At 58.2% G+C, this 27421-nt stretch overlaps 2 protein-coding genes across 13 annotated transcripts in view; one reads left to right on the forward strand and one right to left on the reverse strand.

Moving 5' to 3' along the window:
* RARA (retinoic acid receptor alpha) overlaps positions 1-17629 on the forward strand; it is a 48258-nt gene extending 30629 nt beyond the window's left edge. For 10 of the 12 annotated variants that reach the window (XM_010354483.2, XM_010354482.2, XM_030923923.1 and 7 more), the window contains exons 3-9: positions 8161-8309; positions 9624-9765; positions 11878-12038; positions 12318-12494; positions 14308-14512; positions 15265-15423; positions 16013-17629. In XM_010354483.2, the coding sequence (XP_010352785.1) occupies positions 8161-8309; positions 9624-9765; positions 11878-12038; positions 12318-12494; positions 14308-14512; positions 15265-15423; positions 16013-16230 (1211 nt within the window). In that variant the 3' untranslated portion in view covers positions 16231-17629. Of the gene's footprint in view, positions 1-1964; positions 2664-7935; positions 8055-8160; positions 8310-9623; positions 9766-11877; positions 12039-12317; positions 12495-14307; positions 14513-15264; positions 15424-16012 lie in introns of those variants that run through there. The other 2 variants (XM_010354484.2, XM_030923924.1) reach the window with 2 other exon arrangements.
* Positions 17630-20300: 2671 nt separating this feature from the next.
* Positions 20301-24505, reverse strand: GJD3 (gap junction protein delta 3). Its single transcript, XM_030923926.1, has 2 exons — positions 24208-24505; positions 20301-23421 (listed from the first exon to the last, which is right to left on the reverse strand). The coding sequence occupies exon 2, from the start codon at positions 23415-23417 to the stop codon at positions 22545-22547; it is 873 nt and encodes a 290-aa protein (XP_030779786.1). The 5' UTR covers positions 23418-23421; positions 24208-24505; the 3' UTR covers positions 20301-22544.
* Positions 24506-27421: the final 2916 nt, after the last annotated feature.

Here is a 27421-nt window from a genome sequence, read left to right on the forward strand (position 1 = left end):
GTCCATCAGCACTTCTAGTTTCCTAGGCCAAGTCACCCTTGTCTGCTGCCTGGACTGCTGCAGTAGCTTTTACCTGGTCTCTCTTGCCCTCCTATAATCCAAGATCTTTTTACACTGTAAATCTGATCTTACCTTTCCTTTGCTTGGAACCTTTCTATGGTTTTTCCTTGTATTTAGAATAAAATCCAAAAGCCTTATTGAGGCCTATAAGCCCCCCTGGTCTGGCCTGAGCCCACCTCTGCAGCCTGATCTTGTGTACCTTTTCCTTTTGAATTTTATGCTCCATCGTCCTAGCCTTCTGCCAGTTCCTTCAATGAACTCACCAACTTCTGTAACCCCAGGGCCTTTGCACAGACTCACCCTTTACACTCCTTTCTACTCTTTGCCCGATTAACTTATAAACTTTCTCTTACGGTACGTCTGTTTTATTTGATTTCTTCCCTAATTTAGTTCAACCTAAATTAGGTACCTATGTTAATTCTCCAGAGCATAATACCATTTATCTCAGTTTGCAATTGCGTGTGTATATAGTGATTATTTGCCTAATGGCTGTTGCTCCCTAAGGTCTACAAGGGCACGTTCCCCAGGGTGTCAACGTGGAAAGTGCTCAGAAAAATACCTTGAATCAGCCTAGCTTGGTAAGAACATGGGCTTTGGCAGCAGGAAGTTCAAATACCTGCTCTACTCTTTATTATTAGTAATGTGATCTTGGACAACCCACAAAGCCTTGCTAAGACCTGTTTTATTTGTGAAACTTATCTCTTGGAGTTGCTGTGAGGATAAAATGACAACATATATAAAGAGCCAGGCTTCTTCTAGAAGAATATCCTTGGGTAGCATGTACATTTCCACCCTTCCTTTTAGAGAGTGGGGGTAATAGGATACCAGCTCCTCCAGGGGTATCCCCTCTTTCTAGGGACCTGCCCAAGCTAGGTCTTTCTTCCAGTGAAATGTGCATCCCGAGGGTTTCCAGGATGAAGCAGTCAACTGGAAGGCAACAGCTCCTCCTTTTATCTCTCCAGAGCTGGACAGTGCACCAGGGGCCGATACTGGTTCCCCAGCTGGGAGACACCCTGGGCGGGGCTTTGCTCGCCGGAAGCACGCAGAGCGTGGGGAGGACAGCCCTCTCTGCTTGTGTTTGTGCCAACAGCACTGGCGCTGCCGCGTCGGGTTCCGGCGGCCGTAGTCACACATGATGTCACAGACAATGACACAAGCCGGTGTCTCATTCCGACACAGCGTCCGAGCTGCACAATGTCACACCCGGGTGCCAAACACTTGGCCCCGCGCGCCCCGGCCCTACGCCTCCTGCCACCGCTCTCCGCGTCTCCGGGGGAGGTGGCCCGGTCCGGCCGGGCAGGGGGCTGGCGGGCGAGCCCCGCGGGCGGGCTGGCGAGCGGGTGATGTCACGGGCAGCGGTGGGTGGGTCACTCGGAGGTGAGGCGCCGCCAGGCGAGTTCAGCGAGAGTTCAGCCGCATTGCATTAGGCAAATGAGGCCCGGCTTGGGTGGGGGTGTGTGTTAAGGGGAGGACACGGGGACCACCCCCCTCTTCCCCGCCCCACCACCTCCTCCACCACGGCTTCGCTCGGCCAGGGACTGACCAAACCTTGGGGGAGCCTGGGAGCCGGAACTGGGACAAGGGAAGACGCCCGCCTCTCTTCTGTCCTTGTTTCCCCCGCAGCCCCCTCCTCTCCCTGTACTTGGCCTGCCTCTGTACTCTGTGTACTCCTCCTCTGGTACCTTTCCTCCTTCCTTCTCCTCTCCTCCCCCTTCCCAGGCTGCCCCTACTCGCCCGTCCACATGCCGCCTCTCCCTCTAGGTTCCCTGCGTTTCTCCCACTGCAGCCGGACCCGCTGGGAATGGGTTAAACCAGGGGCGGTGCCTGGACGGGGCGGGGCGGAGGAAAGGGGGTGGTACCCGGAGGGGAGGGGGCGCGCAGAGCTGGGGTGGGGGGGCCGTGGCGCGCACCACCAGAGACCGAGCGAGCCGCCGGCTGCCCCTGGCCTGGCGGAGGTGGAACCGCGCCGGATCCCCACCCCCACCCGGAATCCTCGCCACGGAGAATCCCTGGAGAAGCCCCGGATCCCCGGCGGGGAGGAGGAAGTGCTCGTTGACCCCTGCCCCGCGCTGATCCCGCCCCCGGCCTGCGGACTTGGGGAGCCGCGGTACTCTGCCTCGGACGCCACGAGACTCTAGACGGGAGTCCCCCTCGAGGTGAAGCCGCTGAGTTCCCGGGCCCCGCCAAGGCTTCCCTGGGAGAGCTGAGGGACCCCCGATCCCAGCACACACAACTTCCCCGCTTTTCACCGGGACTGGCGGAGCGGCCGGCGGACTTTGACGCGGGGACTTAAGGGGGCGCCCCCCTGCCTGGGTCACCAGTCGGGGCGAGGAGACGTCTCCTCGCCCCCAGCTGCTCTGCTCGGATGGCGCCGCCGGCTGAGTGACGGGGGCGGCGCGCAGGACTTCCCAGCTCGGACCTCTTGCCTTCGAGGGGGAAGATGTACGAGAGTGTAGAAGTGGGGGGTCCCACCCCTAACCCCTTCCTAGTGGTGGATTTTTATAACCAGAACCGGGCCTGTTTGCTCCCAGAGAAGGGGCTCCCCGCCCCGGGTCCGTACTCCACCCCGCTACGGACTCCGCTTTGGAATGGCTCAAACCACTGTACGTACCGGCCTCTCCCTCTGCTGTTGTAGGGGGTGGGAGTGGGCGGTAGGGCTTCCACTACCACTCGGGCGTGAGAGTCCGGGGTGTAGTGGAGGTCTTGTCTCTACCTTTCACTTAATACATGTTGCCGTTGCTGGACAATTGAACCCTCCCCCCAGCACTCCCCTTCCCGGTAACCCTGAGTGCAATTTCTGTTAGATTAGGGCTGAGAAACTTTGAGGGTTCCTTCTTTCAAGAAACATTCCTTCATCTCTTGTTTCACTTCTTCTAGGAGAAATGAAGCCCAAGCCCCTTGCCCCCAGTTTATATCTTCTTGCCTGGAATCCAGTAGCTTCGCAGCAGGCTGGAGGGTGGGGTAAAGGTCCTGTCTATGTGGGTTTGTCTGCTCCCGGGGGAGGGGCGCCCTCCCCAGATCCCACACTTGCCAAAGCCCGAGGGAGAGCCCCTTCCTGAGCGACAGCTGCTGCCCCCAGCCCTTGCTCTTGCGTCATTAGAGTGGGTGTCAGGGGAGCCCTCCCATGTCTTTGGTATTGACAGTGGGGTGTGGCAGAAAGGGGCAACTTCATCAGACACCCGTCTGCCACCCAAACCTTCCATCTTGGCAAGGGGCACTGGGTCCTTGTGGGAGTGTTGTCCTGGCCCCAGACACTTGGCTGTCATCTTTGAGGCTTTCATCCCCAGGAGTGGAGGGGAGAAGCTGCTCTGGTGAGAAGAATCCCTCTCCCTGCTAATCCTAATCCGGTTTGTTCTCTGGGGGATGTTTGTTTTTGTGGGTCTGGGGCTGCTCTGGAAATGAGGACTGCATCCCTTCCCAGCTCCGCCACCAAGTCCTTTTGTTACCCTGACTTCACTTGGGGATAGGGCCAGGTCCTGGGCTGTCCCTTCCTAAGAGGGGCACTGATATGAGAATCCTAGCATCCTGGCAGCCTGGTCACCTTCTCTTCTTGTTGCCCCCTGCCTGGGTGCAAGCTCCTCTGGGAGGAAGGGCTCTGTGCACACTCAGGAGCTCGGTGCACCAGGGTGTACACCTGGGCATTTTCCTGCACAGCCGTGAGGCAGTGTACACTGGGTGGGTGGGAGCAGGCGCAAGGTGGGTTATTGTTAGATGGCTCAGGTTTCTTCCCCTACTGGGCTTTGGGCTCTTCACTGGAGGGGAAGCTTTTCCCTGAAGGATCTCCCACCTTCCTGGACCTGCTGCCGCCCTCCTGCCTGCCAGGGAGGAGGGGTGGAGTGGGTCTCGAGGGGGCCTGGCAGATTGGAGAAGGTTGAAGGGCAAAGGACTTACCCCATCTGAAGCCCTTCTTGCTCGGAGAAGGGAGACCTGAGATGGACAGACAGCCCACCTCTGCCCTCCCAGAGCCACCTCTATCCCAGCTTTTCGTATTGTCCTGCCCCCAACCTTTGCCTCCAGGGCTGAATCTGCTGTGTGGCTGTAGACACAGGAGGGAGGGTATCGACCAACCGTTGACTTTGGAGGAAGAGAGAGTGAGAGTATGACTCTAGGACCCTTTTTCTCATTTTCCCAGTGCTGGAGCAAGACCCCCCTCCCCTAGGGGGAAAGTTGGGGCAGGGCTGCCAGAGTCACCCCTTCCACTGCCTTGGCCACCTTCTCCAGAGGGCTGGAGAGAAGCTGGGATCTGAGACCTTGGGCTCCAGCCCCTGTCTCTTCCTAGCCCATGGGGACAGCTCAGCTCTTCCTGGCCCAGAACTGGAGGGGGAGGAGGATCACAGAGAGTAGGACAGGCCGTGTACTGGTGAGCCTTGCTTCCCCTAAACCACTGGACATGGGGAAGTGGAGACCTGTCCCCACACCCGTGCTGGGGTGGGGTAGTAGACCTAGAGACCTGGGCTCCCAGTTCCCATAGTCTGAGCGTGGGTGTGCGTGTAAGTCAGTGAGGTCTCAGTGGACTCGGGTCCTGAGGCTGTGAGGCTGGCAGTGATGGGGATCTGGGGGCTTGCCTTGAAGCACAGGAAGGACCTGGAGTCTGAGGGAGGCAACTAGACTCCATCTAGAATGTGTGGGGCCAACGCCCCCACCTTGGAAGGGACCCCTTGGGTGTGTGGAAGCCCTCTGGGGACTGGAGCCGCCTCCAGCCCCCTCTTGGGGAATGCTCCACTGCCCCCTTCACTGCCACTGAAGGTGGGAAGAGCAGGTTGGCTGTGGGAGGAGGTGGCCTCCTGGGTTCTGCAGGGCCCCAGGGACCTTGCCTCCCTCCCCAGAGCCCCCATTTCGGTGCATTAGAGGACAAGGGGGGTGTACAGGATGTGGCTCCCCATCTGTCTCCCACCAATCTCCGCCACTCACACCTCCGCCCGCTCCCAGACGTCCAAGAATGTGAAGCACGTGGATGCCCGTAGTTGGGGGAGGGGGAGATGCTTATCAGGCGGCCGCTGGTCTAGGGGCCTTCTTCCGCTGCTGCGGTACAACCAGAGCTACCCCCGCCTCTCCAGGGGAGGAGGAAGGGCGGTACAGAGGGCTCTACGCCCCCTCCCCAACCGTCCCCAGGGGCTGCGAGGGGAGCTGCGGAGGAGCGGGCGCCAGCTGGATTGGGAGGGGAGCCGCTGGCCGGGGGCCCGGCTGATTTCCTGCTGATCTCCTCCAGGAAACCGGCCCCTTGTGCGAGCCTGCGAACGGCTCGGGGGCGTGGGGAATCTGGAGTGGAGCGCTCTGCGCCGCCCGCCCTACCAGAATGGGGAGCGAGGGAGGGGCACCCTGGCAGCGTCGGCGGGAGGGGACGCCTGGCTTCCTGGGTCAGTTCCAGTCCTCTGTGGGGCGCTGGAACTTTGAGCCGGGAAGGTGTGGTTCTCTAGCCTGAGTCCTTTTGCAGGAAGAGAGATTGGTGGGCTGGGCCTCTGGGGAGGGAGGTCAGCAGGGAGGGGCCAGGCCCGGGTAATCCCTCCCGCGTTGGTGTACCTCCCGGCCCCACCTGTGTGTGCAGGGAGTTATGGCTGTGTCCTAACTCTTGCAGAGGTTGTGAGGATTCCGGAGTCCCCCACACCTCCGCCTTGGTCCTTGTACCTCACCTGCTTGGGTTGCTGGCTGGAGGCCTGGGGAGGTGGGGCCTCGAGCTCTGGGCTCAAAGGGCAGAGCAGGGAAACCTCAGAGCTGGGTTACCTGGGTGACAGGTGGGGATGTGCTGGAGGTAGGGGGCAGGCTATGTTACAGCCTCCAAGGCAGCCAAGCTGCCATTGGGTAGGCTAAAAGGAGGCCTTGCCTAGCCTAAACTGTAGTCCTCGCCTCTGGTCATCTCTCCCATTCTGCCAAAAAATAATTTTAAAAAGCACATTCTTTCAGTTCCGTAAACACCCTCTGTTGGACTTTGCTTTAGCTCCATGTTTTTATGGGTCTTTGCCCTCTGGTCTGTCCCAGGCCTTAGAGCTGTTTACCCCTCATTCTGGTATCCCCCATGACTCCCCATACCCTAGCTCCCCTCCTGACACCCCACTCTGTACCCCAAACCTCCCTCAGTCCTTTCTCCCTCTCCAGTCTGTTTCATTTTAGAAGTGGGGCCTTGGGAGAGGCGGGGCCCAGGGCAAAGGGTGGATTAGGAGGGGTGGGGAGGTCAGTGCCTTCTCCCTCTGCTTGTTGGAATGCTCACCAAGATTCTGGACCATGGTCCCCCCCAGCCCTCCACATACCCCCTTGCCCTTGATCCCCCTCCCCCCACCAGTCTGGATTGTCTATTGTTACTGCTTTTACGTCTTGGAAAAAGTTAGCACAACAAAGGGCTCCTTTGTGGCTCACCCCTTCTGCCTCCTGGCCTCACCCAGGCCCCCCAACCCCGCTCCCCCCCAGCAGCTGTTCTCAGGCCTCTCAGCCTGTCTGATTTGCTTGTCTGGCCTGGGGAGAATGAGGTGGGAGAAAACCAGGCCAGGGCAGTCAGTTGGTGTTGGGGTGAGGAGCAGGTGGGCGGGGGTGGCGGGGAGGGAGATGGAGGAGGTCAGGAGAGAATCTACTGGGCTGGAGGCGGTGTGGGCATCAACTGTCCCATTGCTGCAGGCTGGTCGCGGGGCAGGGAAGGGGATGGGGATGGGGGGCCATAGCAGTGCTGGTTAGCCAGGCTGGCCAGGAAGTGGTGCCCAGGTACTACTAAGAGCCAGGAAAGGCCTGCCGAGGTTGTTGGCCTAGTTCCCTGTCATCAGCCGCCTAGTAGCTCCCTCTGTGTCTGCAGGTAAGGGCGGAGGGTGGTAGCACAGAGTCAGCCCCTGGTGTTCCCATGCTTCCTTCCCCTGTGCCCCAACTTTAGGGCCGTGTGATTTGGGGCCATGTGACTCATGTCGGTAAGGTGCTTGGGCCAGGCGCTGTGGGCACCTTTAAATGCCAGCCAGTCTCATGTGCTGGAGTTTGGGGTAGGGCTCAATAGGACTGTGGAATATGGGAGGAGGCAGGGATCTGTCTACTTAGGGAGGCATCCTTGTCCATCCTTGGCCCTGGACAAGTGGACTTGAACGTGGTAGGGGCCTCAGGACGATGCTGGGTGGCCCCTTGGGAATCTGGGATTGCCTCATTCATAGTTCTTATCTTGCACCCAACACTCTTAGCTGCCCAGGCTTTGGACACAGATAGCCCCTGCCCAACCCAGCCCTGTTCTGCCTACAGTGATGGGTGGGCATGGAGCCAGGCACTGGGGAGGATTTGGCCAGTGAGGGCTGCCTCTGCTGTCTGGGTCACCCCTCCTGGCTGCCCTCTTGGAGCTGAATAACAGAAGGGGGGGGGGGTAGTAACCCGGACATGGTATTGAGGCCAGACAGACAGAGCATTGATGGGAACAGACCCCCTTTGTCATGCCATCTCTCCCCAGATGGGGGGTACCCAGAATGATGGGATTCTGGGGCCCCGGGGACTCTTCTCCCTGTATTCAGGGTGTCTCCCTGCCTATCTCAGGGAGTCACCTCCTGCTCTGCCCAGCATTTGTGACTCTTGTTTGCACCCCCTGCCTTGGGTCCCTGGCCCTGGGATTGTTTGGGTGGAGGAGGGGCTGTGGCTGCTGGCAGAATGGGGTGGAGGGGGGAGCGGAAGCAGAGGGGGCGGGGGAGTGGCCGGCTTTGAATATCCTGTTGACCCCAGTTTCCTCTGCCCCCGGCTTGTGTCCTCTTCCCTCCCTCCTCTTCAAGCCTTAACTCCTTCCTAACTCGGGGGAGAACGGGGCCAGGCCGCCCAGGGGCAAGAGCTTTAGAATCAGGGTGACCCCCATCCCTACTCCCCAAGCACAGTCACGGCACACACACAAATCTGATGGTTTATCATTGTCTCTTTGTGGTTTTGAAGGTGGGGGTCCTAGGAATCCGGAGGAGTGATGGGGCGCTGGAGGCTTCATTGGCAGCCTCCTTCCCTGAGTCTGGCTGGGGAGTCCCAGTTTTCTTAAGACTTGAATCCTGCCAGCAGTGGTGAGGCTGGGAGAGGCTCTCAGGAGGGACTGTGAGGCAGGGTGGAGCTTGGTACTAAGGATGGCGACCTAGGTCTCTAACTGCCCCTCCCCTCTTCTCTCTCTAGCCATTGAGACCCAGAGCAGCAGTTCTGAAGAGATAGTGCCCAGCCCTCCCTCACCGCCCCCTCTACCCCGCATCTACAAGCCTTGCTTTGTCTGTCAGGACAAGTCCTCAGGCTACCACTATGGGGTCAGCGCCTGTGAGGGCTGCAAGGTGAGTTGAAGGGGTCATTGGGAAGGACAGCTTGATGAGGTCAGTGGGATATCCCCACTTCCGTGTCCTGGGAGTGTGCAGTTGGGGTGGGGGGTATCCCTGAAGTTGCTGCTGTTGTTTCTCTGTGGAAGTTGGCAACAAGCAGGGACACCTACCATAGGTCCTCCCTGACAAATGTGCAGGGCTCCCTCAAACCAGAGGTCCCCTCCTGCCTCAGCTCCTTTCCCTTTCTCCATCCTCCAGCTGGCAGGGCGTATGCCTGCTCTGCCACCGCTGCCCAGGTTGCCATGGTGAGCTGGCTGCCGACTGGCTCTTGGCTGGGGACCCAGGAGGCCTCCCTCGGCAGCCCTGCCTGAACCTCACCATGGCAGCCTGGCAGGAGGCAGTTAGGAGCAGGCACCGTGCCTTGGCTTCCCCTTCAGGTGCCCGGGCTGTGGGCTCCCCGGTGTCTGGCTGAATTTCCCCACCCTCACGTTAGGTGCCAGGGTGCTGGTGTACCCGGTCCTTAGCAGCCCTGTGCCCAGCTTCTCCTCCTTTCCCTGGGGCCTGAGCCTCTGTGTGCGTTTCTTCCTCCAGATATTGGGGCTCAGAATCTGCACAGCTTTGGGCCTTGCAGCTCTGGGCTGCTCTTCAGCCTGGAGTAGCTATCCCCAGGTGTGGGACAGAAGTCAAGGGCAAAGCGCAAGGCCTCAGGCTGTGTGTCTGCCTGTCCTGTCTGGTTGTTCCTGGTCTCTTCTTCATATGTCCGCCTGTCCCTCTGGTCAGCCTATATGTGGAGCCCCTGGCCAGCCTGGGTCTGTGTCTGTGATGGGCCGGCGCACGCCTGTCTCGGTGAACTCGCATCTTTCTGCCTTGCTCCTGAGTGCGTGTGTGTGTTCGCCTCCATTTCTCTGGCCAGCCCGTGTATCTGCCTCCTGGCCTCTTTGGGCTTGTCTTCTCTTCCTGTGTTCTGAGTTCAGGGCTGTGGGTTCCAGATTCCTGGCTGTTTTCCCAGTTAGCCCCATGTCTTCCTCTTTCTGACTCACCAGCAGCCCTGAGGTCCTCTCCCTGGAAGGGAGGAGTCAGATGTGTGCTGTGGGTTGGGGGAAGACTCCTGCCCATCCTGCGGCGTTGAGGCGGGTACTGGGATTCTCCTGAGGAGGATCCTTTTAGGTGGATCATTCTCCCCAGCTTTTCTGGCCTGCTCAGGTAGGCGATGGGCAAAGGCTTGGGGGTAGCAGCTGGCCTGGCCCTCCTCCCCTAGACTGAGGCTATAGCCAGGCACTGCTCCCACCGTGGGTGTGGACAACCTGACTCCCTCCCCTCCATACCCAGGGCTTCTTCCGCCGCAGCATCCAGAAGAACATGGTGTACACGTGTCACCGGGACAAGAACTGCATCATCAACAAGGTGACCCGGAACCGCTGCCAGTACTGCCGACTGCAGAAGTGCTTCGAAGTGGGCATGTCCAAGGAGTGTGAGTGCCATGGGGCAAGAGCCGAGTCCCGCCTGAGCTGGGGCCTCAGGTGCTCCTAAAGACCAAGGGAGCAGAGCTCTGTGGATGTGTGTGCACATGCATGAACACGCATGCCGTGGTGTGCGGGCTCACGGTTGAGGATGGTTTGTGTGTAGCTGCAAGGACCTGTTTGCAAGTCTGGCTGGCTGTGTGTGCATGGGCAGGTCTGTGCTCCAGGACCGTTGTGTGTAACCGTTCCTGTTTCTGCGCGTCTGGCTGTGTGTGCATGGGCAGGTCTGTGCTCCTGGACCGTTGTGTGTAACCGTTCCTGTTTCTGTGCGTCTGGCTGTGTGTGCATGGGCAGGTCTGTGCTGCAGGACTGTGTGTGTGTAACTGTTCCTGTTTCTGCGCGTCTGGCTGTGTGTGCTTTTGCGCATGTGTGCATGTGTGCTTGCTCCAGGATGGCTTTCTTCCAGGCCTTGCTTGGCTTTGGGGTGGGGCTCAGAGGCATAGTTAGTCCCTTCTGATTGTGAGTCTTAGGGGAGGGGCTTGAATTCTGAGGGGTGCTTGGCTGGACTTATGTGTGTATTGGGGGGGTGGAAGGGCTGGCACAAGGATCCAGAAGCCATTGTCTAGTGAAGCCTGGGATCCAGAGTTGGAAGAAAGAATTGGGACTTCTCAGATCCCAGAGGAAACGGGGTTTCCACTTTGGGCTCAGCTGAGGCCTGATGGAGGGAGGGAAGGCTGGACAGGGAGACCCTCTTGTGTTGAATCATGGGTGTTGCCCTGGTGACCGGTGATTGATGATGTCAGAGATAAATGACGCTGACAGACGCCTCCTTGTCTGCGTGGCCGTTGCCATGGAGCCTGAGCCTTGGGGGATGGGATGGGGGAAGGGGCTGCAGGACCCCCAGCCCTTTGTGGGGAGGGTAGTGGGGAGGAGGCACGGGTGAGATGGTTCTGACTGTTGGACGAAGAGCCCCAGACAGGAAAGGAGGGGACTGGAGTGTCCTGCCACATGAGGCTGGGGGTGCCTTGTCCTGAGCCCAGGAAGTGGTGGGTCCTGCTGCAAGAGTGGGTGACAACTTGACCCACAAGCCTGGAACCCTTCGCTTAAGGGCTGTCACCTCCTCCCTCTGTTTGTGCCACCTTCTGCTCTTTTCATGGCAGAAGGACCAGGGTGGGGACCCCGTCTCTCTCCCACCAACTCCCCTTCTCCCTCCCACCGTCAACTCCCCCTCTCCCGGCTGCTCTGTGCCCCGGAGCTGAGCAGCTGCCATTTCAATAGAATTAAAGCTTCCGAATGATAAACGTCTTGTCACAGCTGCAATTTTCTCTTCCCAAATTATCCCCCCACTCTCCCTCTCCCTCTCCCTTCTCTCCCCTGCACTTTATTGAATTTGCAGAATCGACATGAGTGATCTCCAAATTATGCCAGCTACCCCCTCCTCGCTACCCCCTCCCTGAGCCCCTCCCCCACCCTCCCTTCCTCCCGCGTCAGCAGCCACCACCACCAGCCCTGTGAGTGATTGTGTGTCTGGGATAATCGGCTGGTAACGACCCCATCGCTTCTTTAAAGCCGAGTGGTGTGTGCGGCTCAGCGCCCCTGGTGATTTGTCAGCTCCCCAGCTAATGGGCCAAGAGATTCTCCCTGCCGGGCCCCCCACTCGCAGGCTGGGGAGCCCTACTCCCCACTTGCCCCAGGAGCTGCTCAGAGCCAGTCCCAAGGGACCCCCAGGGAGACTGCAGCTGGGAGGGCTGGGTGAGTGGAGGTGGGAGAAGGACCTTCCTGGGGAAAGAGGAGGCAGAGCACCGAGGAGGGCGACACCGGCGCCTGGAGTGTGAGCTGGAGTAGACGCGTGGGGGACAGCACTCGGCTGGCTGCGGGGGTGTGTGTGCAGGGCCACAGCTGTGCTCGTGGGGCTTCTGGGGCCGAACTTGATGTGTGGGTTGGGTGGGCATGGAGGGCTGGAGTGCTTGGCGATGCCTTGCCTGCCTGTGAATGCGTGCTGTGTGCCCGTGCTTACAAGCCGGGGTGACCTCCTCAGCAGCTGGCAGCTCTCTGTCAGGCTGGGGGTGGACGAGGCCCTGAGCAGCCTGCAGCTGCCCTCTAACCCCCTCTGCCCTCCACAGCTGTGAGAAATGACCGAAACAAGAAGAAGAAGGAGGTGCCCAAGCCCGAGTGCTCCGAGAGCTACACGCTGACGCCGGAGGTGGGGGAGCTCATTGAGAAGGTGCGCAAAGCGCACCAGGAAACCTTCCCTGCCCTCTGCCAGCTGGGCAAATACACTACGGTATGGCTTTCCCCTGGCCTGCAGGGAGGGATGTGCCCTGGGCCGCAGGGCCAGGACGGGCCTCTCTCAGCACCCCTTCTTGTGCCAGGCATTTCCTCCTCCCCGCTGGCTGGATCTCTGCATCCTTCCCTTTCCCTCTCTTCTCCCTCCCACTGCTGCCTCTTCCTAAGGAGCTCCCAGGAAGTGAAGGCTGGGTAGAGGGCAGGCCTGTGGGGGCTGGAGCCAGGCCGAGAAGGGGTGCCATAGAGAAGAAGGCCCTCACTTTCCCTCCTCCCCCAGAACAACAGCTCAGAACAACGTGTCTCTCTGGACATTGACCTCTGGGACAAGTTCAGTGAACTCTCCACCAAGTGCATCATTAAGACTGTGGAGTTCGCCAAGCAGCTGCCCGGCTTCACCACCCTCACCATCGCCGACCAGATCACCCTCCTCAAGGCTGCCTGCCTGGACATCCTGGTGAGGGTCTGCACTCTGCCCCCCAGGCACTGCCCCTGTGTCCTGGGTAGATGGTCTTCCAGCCAGACAGCCACCCTCCTAAATGTCTGTCTGCAGTCAACCTGTCCAAATGCCCACCGTCCAAATGTCAGCTCTTCCTCTCCCCGTATGTCCACCTGTCCACTCATCTCCCTGTCCACTCAGCCACCTAGTAGCCAGATGTGCAGGAGCTCACCTGTTCACCCACACACATATCCATCCATCCATCCATCCATCCATCCATCCATCCATCCATCCATCCATCCATCCGTTTAGCCAATAATAAAGATTCACCTAGGGGCCAGGCGCAGTGGCTCATGCCTGTAATCCCAGCACTTTGGGAGACCAAGTGAGGCAGGAGGATCGCTTGAGGCTGGAAGTTCAAGACCATCCTGGGCAACATAGTAAGACCTTGTTTCTGCAAAAAATTAGAAAGATTCACCTAGGATCCTCTGGCCAATGTTCGAACTGGGTGTCAGGAACCCAGCGGTGAATGCGCCACCACCCCCACTCTTGAAATCTTCTATGTGAGGCAAGAGATAAGTCAACAGAGGTTGCAAAACTGTGATCAATGCTACCTGGAGATGGGGGGAGGGCTCATGACCGCTTGGGCCTGAAGGATGATGTCTCAGAGGAGGTGACATCTAGGGGTTTGTAGAGGGGGAGGTGAGAGGGTAACCCTAACTCAGGAGCAGGAAGTGAAAGACTTGCTGCTGTGAGGCCATGCTGAGCTCAGGGGACTGCTGGGCACTCAGTGAGCCTGAGGGTGGACTGGGCTGGAGGCTGGATGCAGGGGGTGGGAGCAGGAAGAGGCAGTGGGAACTGCCAAAACCTAGGCTGGAGGGAGCGCTCTCCTTCCTGCTCTCCCTGACAAGGGCTCAGTCCACCTGTTCCCTTTTGGTCACCTCCAGGGTGGGGAACCTGGGATTTGACGAGGCTGTCATTTCCTTTTATTTTTATCTTTTTTGAGATGGAGTTTCACTCTTGTCACCCAGGCTGGAGTGTAGTAGTACGATCTTGGCTCACTGCAGCCTGCAACCGCTGCCTTAAGCAATTTTCCTGCCTCAGCCTCCTGAGTAGCTGGGATTACAGGTACCCGCCACCACGCCTGGCTAATTTTTGTATTTTTAGTAGAGATGGGGGTTTCACCATATTGGCCAGGCTGGTCTCGAACTCCTGACCTCAGGTGATCCACCCATCTCGGCCTCCCAAAGTGTTGGGATTACAGGTGTGAGCCATGGTGCCTGGCAGACTGTCATTTCCCTGTGGATGCCTCTGAATGTTGAGGCGGGTGATGGGTGGGAGGTTTAGATGGTGCTACCTGCAGGGGCTCCCATCCCCACGTCCTGGATGCAGGAGGCGCGGTCTGGGTTCCTGCAACATAGCTCAAGCCAATACACGTTTACTGAGCACCTCTTGTGTGCCCCATCCTGGGAGCTGTAGGCATTAGCCCAGTGTTCCTAAATTCTCTGCATGGAGGCAGGATGACCTGGACCTGCACTGTCCAGTACAGTAGCTGCTTGCCACATGTGACTATTTAAATTTAAATTAATTAAAATTAAACTCAATTCGGTTCCTCAATTGCATTAGCCACATTTCAAGTACTCAATAGACGCATGTGGCTGGTGGCTGAGGTATTGGATGGTGCAGACATAGAACCTTTCCATCATTGTAGAAAATTTTATCAGACAGCATTGCTCTGGCCGCCTGCCAGGTGGTCCTCCGGGAGTGCTGGTGCTGAGTGCTCGGAGTGGGTGGGGTTCAGTCACTGAACCCGTGCATCCTCTGCACCCAGATCCTGCGGATCTGCACGCGGTACACACCCGAGCAGGACACCATGACCTTCTCCGACGGGCTGACCCTGAACCGGACCCAGATGCACAACGCTGGCTTCGGCCCCCTCACCGACCTGGTCTTTGCCTTCGCCAACCAGCTGCTGCCCCTGGAGATGGATGATGCGGAGACGGGGCTGCTCAGCGCCATCTGCCTCATCTGCGGAGGTGGGCAGGGGCCTGGGTCTAGGGGCTGGGCCTGGGGCAGGAGTGCAGCCCCAGAGTCTCTTCCAGGGAGCTCTTTCAGGCCGCCTCTTGTCAGGCCTCTCTAGAGGGCAGGATCTGGTCTGCAGCTACACAGCAAGGGGGCCGTGTGGGGCCTGGACTCCTGTTCCCAATTTCTGGGCAACACCCCTTCTAGGGAGGTTAAGAGTGAGGGTTTGAGGGTCGGGCCTCCCAGGGTCACTTTCTGGCTGATGCATGACCCTGAGCAGGTTGCTGAACTTCTCTGGGCCTCCGTTTCTGTACGGTCGGGGCAGGAACGGTCTCTAGCTCCTGAGGTTGATGGGAGGATTACGGTGGTAACACACTGTGCAGGTGCCCAGAGCGAGCTCCAGTGCTTGTTAGTTGCTGTTTTATTGTGATTTCTGCCATTTCATCTAGTTTCCAAAATAACAGGTGGGAGTGGGAGCCTGCCTGGGAACCCTCTCCCTGCTTGGGGATGACACTGCCCATTTGGGGTCCCATCCCATGAACTGGGCTCATAGGGAGGGTTTGGGACATCCTGCCACCCTCAGCCCGTTGCTCCCTTTTAAAGGCCTCTGTCCCCTGCAGCAGCAGAGACCCCGCACCCTGCCCTGTGTGGGGAGGCGCCTGCGAGCTGTTCTCCTCCATGGCCTGGGCAGGCACGCCCCCCGGTGGCCGAGGCTGGGGGTGCAGCTGTGTTCCCAGCTGCTCAGGGAGTGGCTCTGCTTCCTCAGACCGCCAGGACCTGGAGCAGCCTGACCGCGTGGACATGCTGCAGGAGCCGCTGCTGGAGGCGCTAAAGGTCTACGTGCGAAAGCGGAGGCCCAGCCGCCCCCACATGTTCCCCAAGATGCTGATGAAGATCACTGACCTGCGAAGCATCAGCGCCAAGGGTGAGGCTCCCAGACCTGGAGGGGTGCCGGCCCTCAACACCTGGCCCAGGCCCCCACATCCAAGCCAGCACCCTGTGACTTTGTGCCAGGAGAATACGACACCTGTCCCCATCTGTGTCTACGCCGAGGTCCCCTAGTGACTCCACTGTGTCGAGGTGGCCTGCCTGTGTCATTCACCTTCTTGTGGTAGTTCAGATCATGGTTCTGGAACCAGACACATGGGTGTGTGTCCTTGTGTGGGTCACTTAACAGCTCCGAGCTGCAGTTTCCCTTCTGAGGGGCAGGGATAATGATCGTGTTTACAGAGGAGTCAGGATAATCCCTAGCGCACAGCATAGAGGAAGGAAGGACGTGGTGTCCAGCCCAGGCTGGCAGTCTGGCCCTGGAACCAGAGTTCAGGACCACTTTGCCCCATTGCCACCAGCCTCTGGACTTGGGGGCTAAGAGAGCTGGCTCGTGTCAAAGAACTAATCCCAAGAAAGAGCTAATATCAGTAGTATTGACCTTCCCACCTCGAGCCAGGCTTGCTGGGGCTGGGGCTGGGAGGGCTGGCCCAGTGTGCTGACCTCTGCCCCCTCCTTTCCCGCAGGGGCTGAGCGGGTGATCACGCTGAAGATGGAGATCCCGGGCTCCATGCCGCCTCTCATCCAGGAAATGCTGGAGAACTCAGAGGGCCTGGACACTCTGAGCGGACAACCGGGGGGTGGGGGGCGGGACGGGGGTGGCCTGGCCCCCCCTCCAGGCAGCTGTAGCCCCAGCCTCAGCCCCAGCTCCAACAGAAGCAGCCCGGCCACCCACTCCCCGTGACCGCCCACGCCACATGGACACAGCCCTCGCCCTCCGCCCCGGCTTTTCTCTGCCTTTCTACCGACCATGTGACCCCTGCCAGCCCTGCCCCCACCTGTCCTCCCGGGCAGTACTGGGGACCTTCCCTGGGGGACGGGCAGGGAGGAGGCAGCAACTCCTTGGACAGTGGACTGCCTGCTCCCACAGCCTGGGCTGACGTCAGAGGCCGAGGCCGGGAACTGAGTGAGGCCCTGGTCCTGGGTCTCAGGATGGGTCCCCTGGGGGCCTCATGTTCATCAGGACACCCCTCTGCCCAGCTCACCACATCTTCATCACCAGCAAACGCCAGGACTTGGCTCCCCCATCCTCAGAACTCACAAGCCATTGCTCCCCAGCTGGGGAACCTCAACCTCCCCCCTGCCTTGGTTGGTGACAGAGGGGGTGGGACAGGGGCGGGGGGTTCCCCCTGTACATACCCTGCCGTACCAACCCCAGGTATTAATTCTCGCTGGTTTTGTTTTTATTTTAATTTTTTTGGTTTTGATTTTTTTTAATAAGAATTTTCATTTTAAGCACATTTATACTGAAGGAATTTGTGCTGTGTACTGGGGGGAGCTGGATCCAGAGCTGGAGGGGGTGGGTCCGGGGGAGGGAGTGGCTCGGAAGGGGCCCCCACTCTCCTTTCGTGTCCCTGTGCCCCCCAGTTCTCCTCCTCAGCCTTTTCCTCCTCAGTTTTCTCTTTAAAACTGTGAAGTACTAACTTTCCAAGGCCTGCCTTCCCCTCCCTCGCGCTGGAGAAGCTGCCAGCCCCTTGCTCCTTCTGCCTGACCACTGGGTGTGGACGGTGTGGGGTAGCCCTGGAAGGACAGGCTCTTGGCCTTGGCACTTGCCTGCACCCACCATGAGCCATGGAGCAGGGGCCCCGGGACACACGGAGTTTTCACAGACCCAGCTCCTCGGCAGAGCTGCCTCCCATCAGGGCCCACATCATCCAGGCCCCCCAGCCCCCACTGTGAAGGGGCTGGCCAGGGGCTTGAGCTGTCCCCACCCCCGGCCTCAGCCACCAGCACCCCCACAGGGCCCCCAGACACACCCACACACATGCGTGCGCGCACACACACACACACACACACACTGGACAGTAGATGGGCCGACACACACTTGGCCTGAGTTCCTCCATTTCTCTGGCCTGTCCCCCACCCCTCACCTGTCCCATCCCCGCGCCCCCTCCTTGCCCCGCAGGACGGGCCTACAGGGGGTCTCCCCTCACCCCTGCACCCCTGGCTGGGGGAGCCGGCTCTGCCCTGACCTCCTCCACCAGGGGTTGGGGCCCTTTCCCCTGGAGCCCGTGGGTGCACCTGTTACTGTTGGGCTTTCCACTGAGATCTACTGGATAAAGAATAAAGTTCTATTTATTCTATACATGCCTCCAGCCTTGCTGCCTCCACCCCCTACTCTTGGCGTCTGGGCTGGGAGCTCGGAATGGGTTTCCTCATGTGCTCTGGGCCTGTGACAGGAATGAGCACTGGGGCCAAGGGGCTGGCCAGGGCACCCTTCCAAGCTGCCTTCTGAGGCTTACCTTGTGCTGGGGTCTTTGGAGATGCTGAGAAGGAGAAAGTCCTGCCCCTTGGGAAGCCCTCAGTCTGGAGATCCACACTGCCCATGTCAAGGAGCCCCAGTCTGAGAGTGGGAGGGGAGAGGAGGAAAGCTGCCCCCACCTTCAGGGAACCCCTAGTCTGAGGGAGGAAGCCGGACCCACCCCTAGACATTCCTGGTCCTTAGGAAGCCAGAGGCTGGGTCCAGCCTTGACCATCACAGCAGGAATGACAGATGGCACAGGAGCTGGGGTCAGGGAGTCATATAAACCTAACAAGAGGCCAGACGCAGTGGTTCACGCCTGTAATTCCAGCACTTTGGGAGGCTGTGGGCGGATCACTTGAGGTCAGGAGTTCAAAACCAGCCTGGCCAACATGGTGAAACACCGTCTCTACTAAAAATACAAAAAAATTAGCTGGGCGTGGTGGCGGGCGCCTGTAATCCCAGCTATTCGGGAGGCTGAGGCAGAACCTGGGAGGCGGAGGTTGCAGTGAGCTGAGATCACGCCACTGCACTCCAGTCTGGGCAACAGAGCAGGATTCCATCCCAAAAAAGAGAGAGAGAGAGAGAGAGAAAAGAAGAAGAGGAGGAAGAAGAAGAGGAAGAGGAAGAGGGAGGAGAGAAAAAAAAGGAAAGAAGAAAGAAAGAAAAGAAAGAAGAAAAAGAAGGAAAGAAAGAAGAAAAGAAAGAAACCTAACAAGAACACAGGATTGAGATGAAAGCTTAGGAGCCCAGCCCCCTGCCTCCAAGTGGTGTGGGGGTCTGGAGTGCGTGGGGTAAGGCGAAGGGTTCCTTCTGCTAGCGGTTGCCTGCCATTTCTACGTTAACCACCAGGTGGCGGCAGCGCCTTGCTTGACTGAAAGGCCGCATCAGGCTTGAGGTAACCGTGTGGACCGACGCGCTTTTCCTCCAGGAAATATTTTCTAACATCTTTGAGTCGGAAATGATATTTAACATACTGTACCTGTACAAGTGATTTCACAAATCAATATGTTGTCACAACCGTATCATAAAGGATAAATTGAGGGGCAGTGCTATGTGTTTCAATACATTAATGCTTGCCCCTCTTTTGAATGAATACATTTAAATTTAAAAGAAGAAGGTTGGAAGCCATTCTGTACAAGAAGCCCAGGAACACTAAAGAGCATGGGTGGATGTTGGGATAAAAATGGGCATGTTTGATTTATAATAAAACTATGCAAAAAAAAGCCCAAACAAAACCCTTAATGTTTTACATGTAAAATGAGATTTGGGCCCAGGTTTTTCACTTATGCCAATGTCCAGTTGGACATTCTAAAGTTGTGTCTGAGGCCAGGTGCAGTGGCTCACGCCTGTAATCCCAGCCCTTTGGGAGGCAGAGGCTGGCGGATCACTTGAGTCCTGGAGTTCAAGACCAGCCTGGGCAACATCATGAAACCCTGTCTCTACAAAAAAATACAAAAATTAGCCTAGCCTGGTAGCGTGTGTCTGTGGTCCCAGCTACTTGGGCGGGCTCAGGTGGGAGAGTTGCTGGATCCCTGGAGGTTGAGGCTGCCGTGATAACACCACTGCAGTCTAGTCTGGGCAACAGACGGAGACCTGTCTCAAAAAATAAAAATACAAATAAAAAAGTTGTGCCTGGCAGGTTTTTATTTTGAGAGGATATCTTGACGTCCATAGCCCCTGCCTACTAAATGCCAATGGGGTCCCCCATCATTGTGAAAACAAAGCAGTGGCCCCCACATTTACAAAGTGCCCGTTGGGGTAGCGCCCTTGCTGTTGGGAACCTCTCGGGGTTGTTCTCAGTGCTCGACAGTTCACTGTTGTTGAGCAGAGTTGCTCAGCTTTAGCACCAATATGAAGATCTGAGCCAGGTTGTGGGGGCTGTCCTGTGCATTGCAGGATGCTAAGCAACATCTCCAACCTTCCGCCCATGAAACCCTACTGGTGCTTCTCCCCCACCCCAGCTGTAACAACCAAATATGTCTCCAGACATTGCTAAATGTCCCTTTAGGGGACAAAATCACCTCCAGTTGAGATCCACCGCTGTGGAGTATGGTCCTTCAGGGCTGATGTGCTTTGCACTGAGCCAGGGCCCATCCTCCGCAGGGAGACTGAGCCAGAGGAAGGTGACCAGATGTCCCCTGGGCAGGGCTGCAACAGGCTTGACAGGCCTATGGGAGTGCAGGGCAGAGGCCCTGAACCAGGCCTGGGGCAGGGCTCAGATGCCTTCCTGGAAGAGGAGGCCCCTCTCAGCTAAGTCTCTTTTTAATTTAATTTAATTTATTTTGAGACGGAGTCTCCCGTTGTAGCCCAGGCTGGAGTGCAGGGGCACTATCTCGGATCATTGCTAAATCTCTAGAGGAAAGAATTGGCTAGGTGGGTGCAGATTTGGAAGACTTAGTATGAAAAAAAGAATGTAAACTATCTCCTTAATACTTTTTAATATCGATGAGGCATTAAGATGAAAATATTTTGGATATACTAGGTTAAAGAAAATACATGACTAAAATTAATTTCACTTGTTTCCTTTTACATTTTTAATGTGCCTAATGAAAAAGTTGAAACTACATACATGGCTCACATGCTATTTCTATTGGATGATGCTGATCTTGAACATCACCTGACACATAGTAGGTACTCTACAAATATTTGTTGAATGGATACATCTGGAAAACAGCGACACGGCCCCATCTGAGTTTGTGTGGAGGGGTCTGGGTTGTGGACACAGAACTGTCATCAGAGAGATGGTGCTCACCATAGTGTGGATAGTGTTCGGGCATGGCAATGGTGTAGGCCTGGGGAAGCTTCAGTTTCTCATCCAACACATATTTACTGAACACATACTACGTGCCATGGAAGGGGAGAGAGCAGCGCCATCCTGCAGGAGAAATGCTCTCCCTAGGGAAGCAACAGGCACCCAGCTCTGTCTCGGGGTGGCGGCTACCAGGGAAGCCCTTTCCTTCAAGGTGTCTGTTTTCTTCCCAAGTGACAACAAAAGGTGGAGGGGCATTAACTAGGGGAGGAGAAGGCTGCAGGAAGCAGCGGCTGCTCTGGGCAAAGGAACAGCACGTTCAAACGCTTGGCAGCAAGCAGGCCTGGTGCTTGTTAGAACAGAAAACTCCCTATGGTTCTGAGCACACCTGGAAGCCTGTGCTGTGGGGTCGGAGGCCTGACGGGAGCAGGGCTTCAGAAGGAAGCCTTGTGAGGCTGCCCCCAGCCCCGGGTTTAAGTAGCGGGAGAGCTATTCAGAAAGACCTCCCACTGCTGTGCGGGGCACAGGAGAGCTGAGAACGATGCCAGGAACTTAGAAGGACAGGGTGGGGTGATAGGGGGGAACGCACAGCCTGGTCGGCAGATGCGGGGACGCCCTCAAGGTGCAGTCCAATGATGGCCCCTGGATTTGTCACTTAGGTCCTGGGTGATCTCATGGAGAGCAGCCCACTGGCTGGTGAAGGTGGAGGGCAGACGGGAGGGGAGACACAGGAGGGGGATGGGCTGCATAGGCAGCAGCTCTTCCAATGCCCGCGAGGAAGAAGGGAGTGGTCCAAAGGGAAGGCTGGGCCGGAAGCGCGTGTTTTGGGAGCTTTCTCCTGAGGACAGAAGAGACTTTCCCGTTTATAGCCTGGGGGAGCAGTAGCGGCGGGGAGGATGCAGATGGAGGAGGGAGGCATAACACATGTCTGGGTTGCCCTCTAGCCCGCCGCGCACCCCTACCCCACCTCCATGAAAGGGCCTAGCCCCCGCCTCGCTACAAGGCGGACAGTGAGGATGTGCTCATAGGCTCCCGAGGATTGAGGCCTGCCCTGGGAAGGGGAGCCTCTCCTCCTCTTCCCTCCCTGGGCGGGGTCTCTTGGGAGGGGGACAGACCTTCTGTGATGCCCTGGCAGGTGGGCTGGGTTAGGGTGGTAGGGAGGGAGCCATTGTGGCTGCTGCTGGCATCGGACCCTGGCCACCCCCGCAGTGCATATCAGAGATCACACACACACACGCGTGCACACACGGAGGTCACGCAGGATGTACACATGCACACATAGTGCACAAGGATGTTTCTGTGTACAGGTGTGCACACGCAGCCCACGCAGGATGCACGTGTGCGTGTGTGCACAACGCACTCACACAAAGCTCACAAGGATGTGAGCACACAGCTCTCACGGGGCATACATGTGTCTATGTGCATGTGCACACAGATCACCTGGAAGGGTTACGTGTGTCTGTGTGCACAAGTGGGTCTCACGCAGGGTGTACACATGCGCGCACATGCAGGGCGTTCACACAGGGTGTACAGGTGGGCGTGCACACAGCTCGCAGTGCTTATGTGTCCGTGTGTGCACACTCACAGAGGGCCCACACGGGGACCACTTTCTCAACACAGAGAGTGCCTGAGAATGCTGGCATCACAGTTGTTTGTGTCCCCAGTAAAACAACCACCCTCCACCTTCCGCTCTGCTCTCCCCCTCGGGTCCACTCTCTCTCAGGGCCCTGGTCTGCTTCCTTTCCACCTGGGTGGTGGCATCCAGGACCTGCCTGAGTTCATTCTCCGCCCCCAGCTCGGCCTGCCCCAGGTGCCGCCGGCAGCCACTGGGAGGCAGTACGAGGCAAGTGCGATGTCGCCCGCGGGCCGTCCCCACAGCGCGTCTCCCGCCAGGGCAGGTCCCACGACAGCTCTGGTGGAAGCAGCTTCCGGTTTCTGCGGTGCGGGCGGCGGAGGTGGCGGGGTCCGGCCCTCGCGTCCAGCCCGCGCGAGGCGGGGCCCGCCCCTAGATGGCCAGGTCTCGGCGGCCGGGGGCCGGTGACGCCTTGCCGCGGCCGCTGCCGCCCTCGCGGTGGCTGGTTGGCGCCCGGTGCGCATAGGCGGGCGGGGCGCAGGGCTCGGGGCCGGGGTGCCGGGAGGGCAGCGGAGGTGGCGGCGGCGGCGGGAGCAGCTTATGCACCTCTTCGTGTGCACGGTTGCAGCGGTTGTCACGCTCCCCGGCGCGCGGGCGGCCTTTCCACAGCAGGTGGCCCAGCTCGGCTACGCTGAGCAGCGCCGACAGCAGCCCCACCGCGAAGTAGAAGAGCACGAAGACGGTCTTCTCGGTGGGCCGGCTCACGAAGCAGTCGACCGTGTGCGGGCAGGGCGGGCCGGCGCAGGCGAAGTGCGGGGCCACGCGGAAGCCGTAGAGCAGCGCCTGGCCGCCCAAGAAGGTCAGCTCGGCCAGCAGGCGCAGCGCCACGCTCAGCAGGTAGCAGCGGCGCGCGCGGCGGGCGCGCAGAGCGCATGGCGCGCACTGGGCCTCGGGCAGTCCAGGGGCGCACTGCGCCGCCGCCTCAGCGCCGCCCGCCTCCTTGCCGGCCCGGTGCATGGAGTAGACGACGAACAGCACCGGGGGCGCTGAGAGCAGCAGGATGTGGAAGAGCCAGAAGCGGTAGTGGGAGACCGGGAAGGCGCGATCGTAGCAGGTCTGGCGACAGCCCGGCTGCAACGTGTTGCATACGAACTCCTCTTGCTCGTCCTCGAACACTGCGCCGCCCACCGTGGCCAGCACCAGGATGCGGAAGATCAGCATGACCACCAGCCAGAGGCGGCCCACGAGCGGCGACTGCAGCTGCACAGCGTCCAGCAGCGAGCCCAGGAACGCCCACTCCCCCATGGCGCTGGGGACGCGGGGCAGGGAGTCAGGGGATGGGGCAGGTCAGGGACCCCCGCCCCTTCCACGCCCATTGGGGTGGGGTCCGTTGGGCCTTCTCCGACTTCAGGGTGAGTAGTGGGGTGGGAGAGGCCCGGGTTTAACGATGAGACCAGTGTGAAAGGGAGGGCCACGGGAGGGCCCGAGGGGAGCAGGCGACGCTCAGCTATGGGTTCCCTTCTCTTTGGGGCCGATGGGTGCTGGGGAGGAGCCCCCATTTGCGTTTTAGCCACACCCCCTGTGCCGTCTCCGTTTGACCCTGGGATCCTCCAGATCCCAGATTCTTAGGAAGGACCTTGGAGATCAGCTGGGCCAGCCCCTGACTTGCCTGTGGAAGCGGAAATCCAGCGGTGCCCTTAGCTGTCAAGGATGCTGTAGGAAGAGTGGAGCCTCGAACCCCGAGTCTCCAGACCCAATTTGGTGCCCCTGGGAGGAGTGGGAGTGGTAGAGGCAGCGAGACCACTCCTTTCTCGGCCCACCATTTCTCTCGCCATTTTCACTGCAGGTGAACTACTCTCAGTGTGGGAGGCTGGTACAGAGGCAACCCCACTTCCGTAACTGTCACAGGGTCCCTTGTCGGAGGTGTCCCTGCTCTCCTACCCCAGCATGGTGAGAATGCGGGGCCAGGCCTCTCCCTCCTCCCCAGCCTCCTCTGCCTCCAGCCTCCACATCTCCTGAGACCCTCTCCACTCCGCACTCACACAGGTCCCCACAGGCCGCTGGTGCCCCTAAACCACCACCCAACCCCACTCACCCTGGGGCCAGGACTGGGGTGTCAGAGCTGAGCCAGGGACCTTGGGAGGTGGCTGGGACCGGCGCCTCCTTCTCCCTCTTTCATTTTCCCTTTCGGATTTGGCCAGGATGGAGGACAGGACAGGATGGCTGAGAGGGGTTAGCGCTCCCCCTTCTCTTAAAGGAACAGGGTGACCCTGCTGACTGGCTCCGCCCTTGGGAACAGGCACGGGCCACGCCCCTTGCTGGGCTCTGTGGCCCTCACTTTTTGGCCCCCCACCCCATAGCTAAATTTCCATCTGGAAATGGGGGAGAGGGTTAACCAGAGCCACATCCTTTCTGGAAATGGGGGAGAGGGTTAACCAGAGCCACATCCTTTACGGAGGAAGCTGGGGGGTTCCTAGAAGCCCTTCCCAGAGAGACCCTCAGCCTGGAGCCTCGATCCACTATGCACTAACCATGCCCTGTGAAGATGGTCTTCGGGGACAGAGGGAGGTTTGCTGCTGGAGTTTAAGGGGCAGCAAACATCTAACAGCTTCTGGTTCCAGCTCTGCCACCGCCCACCTTGGACAAGTCATTCGGCCGTACTGAGCCAGGCTTTCCTGCCTTGTCAACCAAGGTGGCCAGACCAGCTGATCCCCAAGTTTCCTTCCAGCTCTACATCTTTTATGGAACGGGATCTCTCTGTGTAGCCCGGGTTGATCTTGAACTCCTGGCTTCAAGTGATCCTCACACCTCAGACTCCTGAGTAGCTGGGATTCTCTACTTCTGAATATTGAGTTCCCAACCATATGACAGAGAACCAAAAAAACCGTCGTGCCTGAAAAAAAAGAAAAAAAGAAATCCCATATGGAAAACCATTAAAATATCCCAAGTGCCTGGCTTTGGTAGTTAAATAAAATCTTTGGTTTCCTTCCCATTTTTCTGTAATTTCCAACTTTACTATAATGAACATGTTATTTATTTATGTATTTATTTTATTTGTTTTTTTTGAGACAGAGTCTCGCTTTGTCTCCCAGGCTGGAGTGCAGTGGCACGATCTTGGCTGAATGCAACCTCTGCCTCCCAGGTTCAAGTGATTCTCCTGCCTCAGCCTCCCCAGTAGCTGGGATTACAGGCATGTGCCACCACGCCTGGCTAATTTTTGTATTTTTAGTAGAGATGGGGTTTCACCATGTTGGCCAGGCTGATCTCGAACTGCTGACCTTGTGATCCACCCACCTCAGCCTCCCAAAGTGCCGGGATTACAGGCATGAACCACCACACCCCGCCTAACGTGTTATTTTATTATTTATTTATTTTTTGAGACAGAGTTTTGCTCTTGTTGCCAGGCTGTAGTGCAATGGTGCGATCTCGGCTCACCACAACCTCCACCTCCCGGGTTCAAGCAATTCTCCTGCCTCAGCCTCCCCAGTAGCTGGGATTGCAGGCATGCGCCACCACGCACAGCTAATTTTGTATTTTTAGTAGAGACAGGATTTCTCCATGTTGGTCAGGTTGGTCTTGAACTCTTGACCTCAGGTGATCCACCTGCCTTGGCCTCCCAAAGTGCTGGGATTACAGGTGTGAGTCACTACGCCCCGCCTCATGTTATTTTATAATGTGAAAAAATAGAAGACTTCTTTCCCACCAGAAGGCTCTGAATTGAGAGTTCCCTCCTACTGCCCTGGGTGGCAGGGGAAGCTGTTTAATTATAGAGAAAGGGGTAAGGGTGACCGACGGCAATCTGAGTGGTCAGGGAGGGGTCGCTCCCAGGCTGAGATGTTTGGTTGTCTGCTCTGCCTTCCTAGAGGTCCGCCTGAGTGCATAGCACAACCTTCCTCACCTATGCACCTGCCAGGCCAGGCCCTGTGTGGAGCCCCGTTAGCTCCATATGCCAACGAGCTCATTCGATTCTCTGTCAATGGTGGCAGGAGGGCACTATTTACACCAGGGGAAACTGAGACTCGGAGGGTCTAAGCCACTTGCATGCTGTCGCGCAGCTGGTAAATAGCAGATCCAGGCCTACGCGAGGTCCAACTGGTTGTTGAGCCCAAGCTCTTGAGCCTTTCGTGGTATTGTCCTCCATCCAGCCTGGCTGGGCTTCCCAGGTGGTGTCCCAGGGCCTGATAGTCCTCAGCAGGGGTTGCCTCTGTGCCAGCCTTGTGTGGGGCTGGTGGGTGTAGGCACTGGAGGGAGGTCATGCCTGTCCCTCTGAGGAAGGGTAGCAGGACTCACCTCCTTGGCCACAGTTCCTCTCCCTGTCAGCCATGGGTGCCTGTGTGGTTTTCCATCTGCTGACGCAGACTCCCAGGCCCACTTTCAGGAAGGGGAAGGCATATACCCTTCACCCTCCACTCCCTCTGGCTCAGGGGCCCAGCTGTGCTGGAAAAACTCTAGGTGAACTCCTGCTTGCGTGGGGAACCCTCCTGCCCTCGTGCAGGCTTCCCTTGGGAGTGGGCCTGGGTGGAGGATGCTGCCCTGGAGAAAGTCCAAGGGAAAAAGCAATGCTGGGGCCCCAGATTCTGAAAACAGGATGTGGGTTGGGGGCGCTGCTGACCTCCCCTTCCCGACCTCCCTTTGCCCTGGGCAAAGCTGCTACCCGCCCCCTGCCCCCAGCCACAGGGGCTCAGGGTCACACCTCATCTCCCTCGACTGTCCAGGAATGGTCTCCACCCCGTCCTGTCCCGTGGCTCCTGCTGGGTGAGGCCATTGGCGCCACCTGGAAAAAGTCCATCAGACCCTGTCTGCCTGCGGGAGTGGAAAGCAGCTGAGGTGGTGGGCCAGGGTGGGGCAGGAAGTGGAAAGCCCACAGTCACCCTGTGCTGTCTGCAGCCTGTGATGCCACAGGGCCAGGCCCAGAGACTACAATCTCAGGCCCCATCCTCCTTCCCTGATAGCACCATCCAGCCTGAGTGTTGCTGACCCTGCTTAGATCTGGCAGCTGGTGGCCCCATTCTTGGCCATGCTTAAAGACAGGGGCCGGGCTGAGAGGCCAATCCTGCCTAGCTCCAGTCTGTTCCAGACACCTCTCCCTGGCCATCGGATTGTGGGGCCACTGCTCATGTCAGACACACATGGGTGCACATATGTGTTTGTACCCAGTAACTATCAGCCATGGTCAACCCCACCATGTTCTTCAATATCACCGCTGACAGCGAGCCCTTGGGCTGTGTCGCCTTTGAGCTTTTGCAGACAAGTTTCCAAAGACAGCAGAAAACTTTCGTGCTCTGAGCACTGGAGATAAAGGGTTTGGT

The sequence above is a fragment of the Rhinopithecus roxellana genome, chromosome 19, assembly GCF_007565055.1.
Source record: "Rhinopithecus roxellana isolate Shanxi Qingling chromosome 19, ASM756505v1, whole genome shotgun sequence".
In the NCBI taxonomy this organism is placed as follows: Eukaryota; Metazoa; Chordata; class Mammalia; order Primates; family Cercopithecidae; genus Rhinopithecus; species Rhinopithecus roxellana.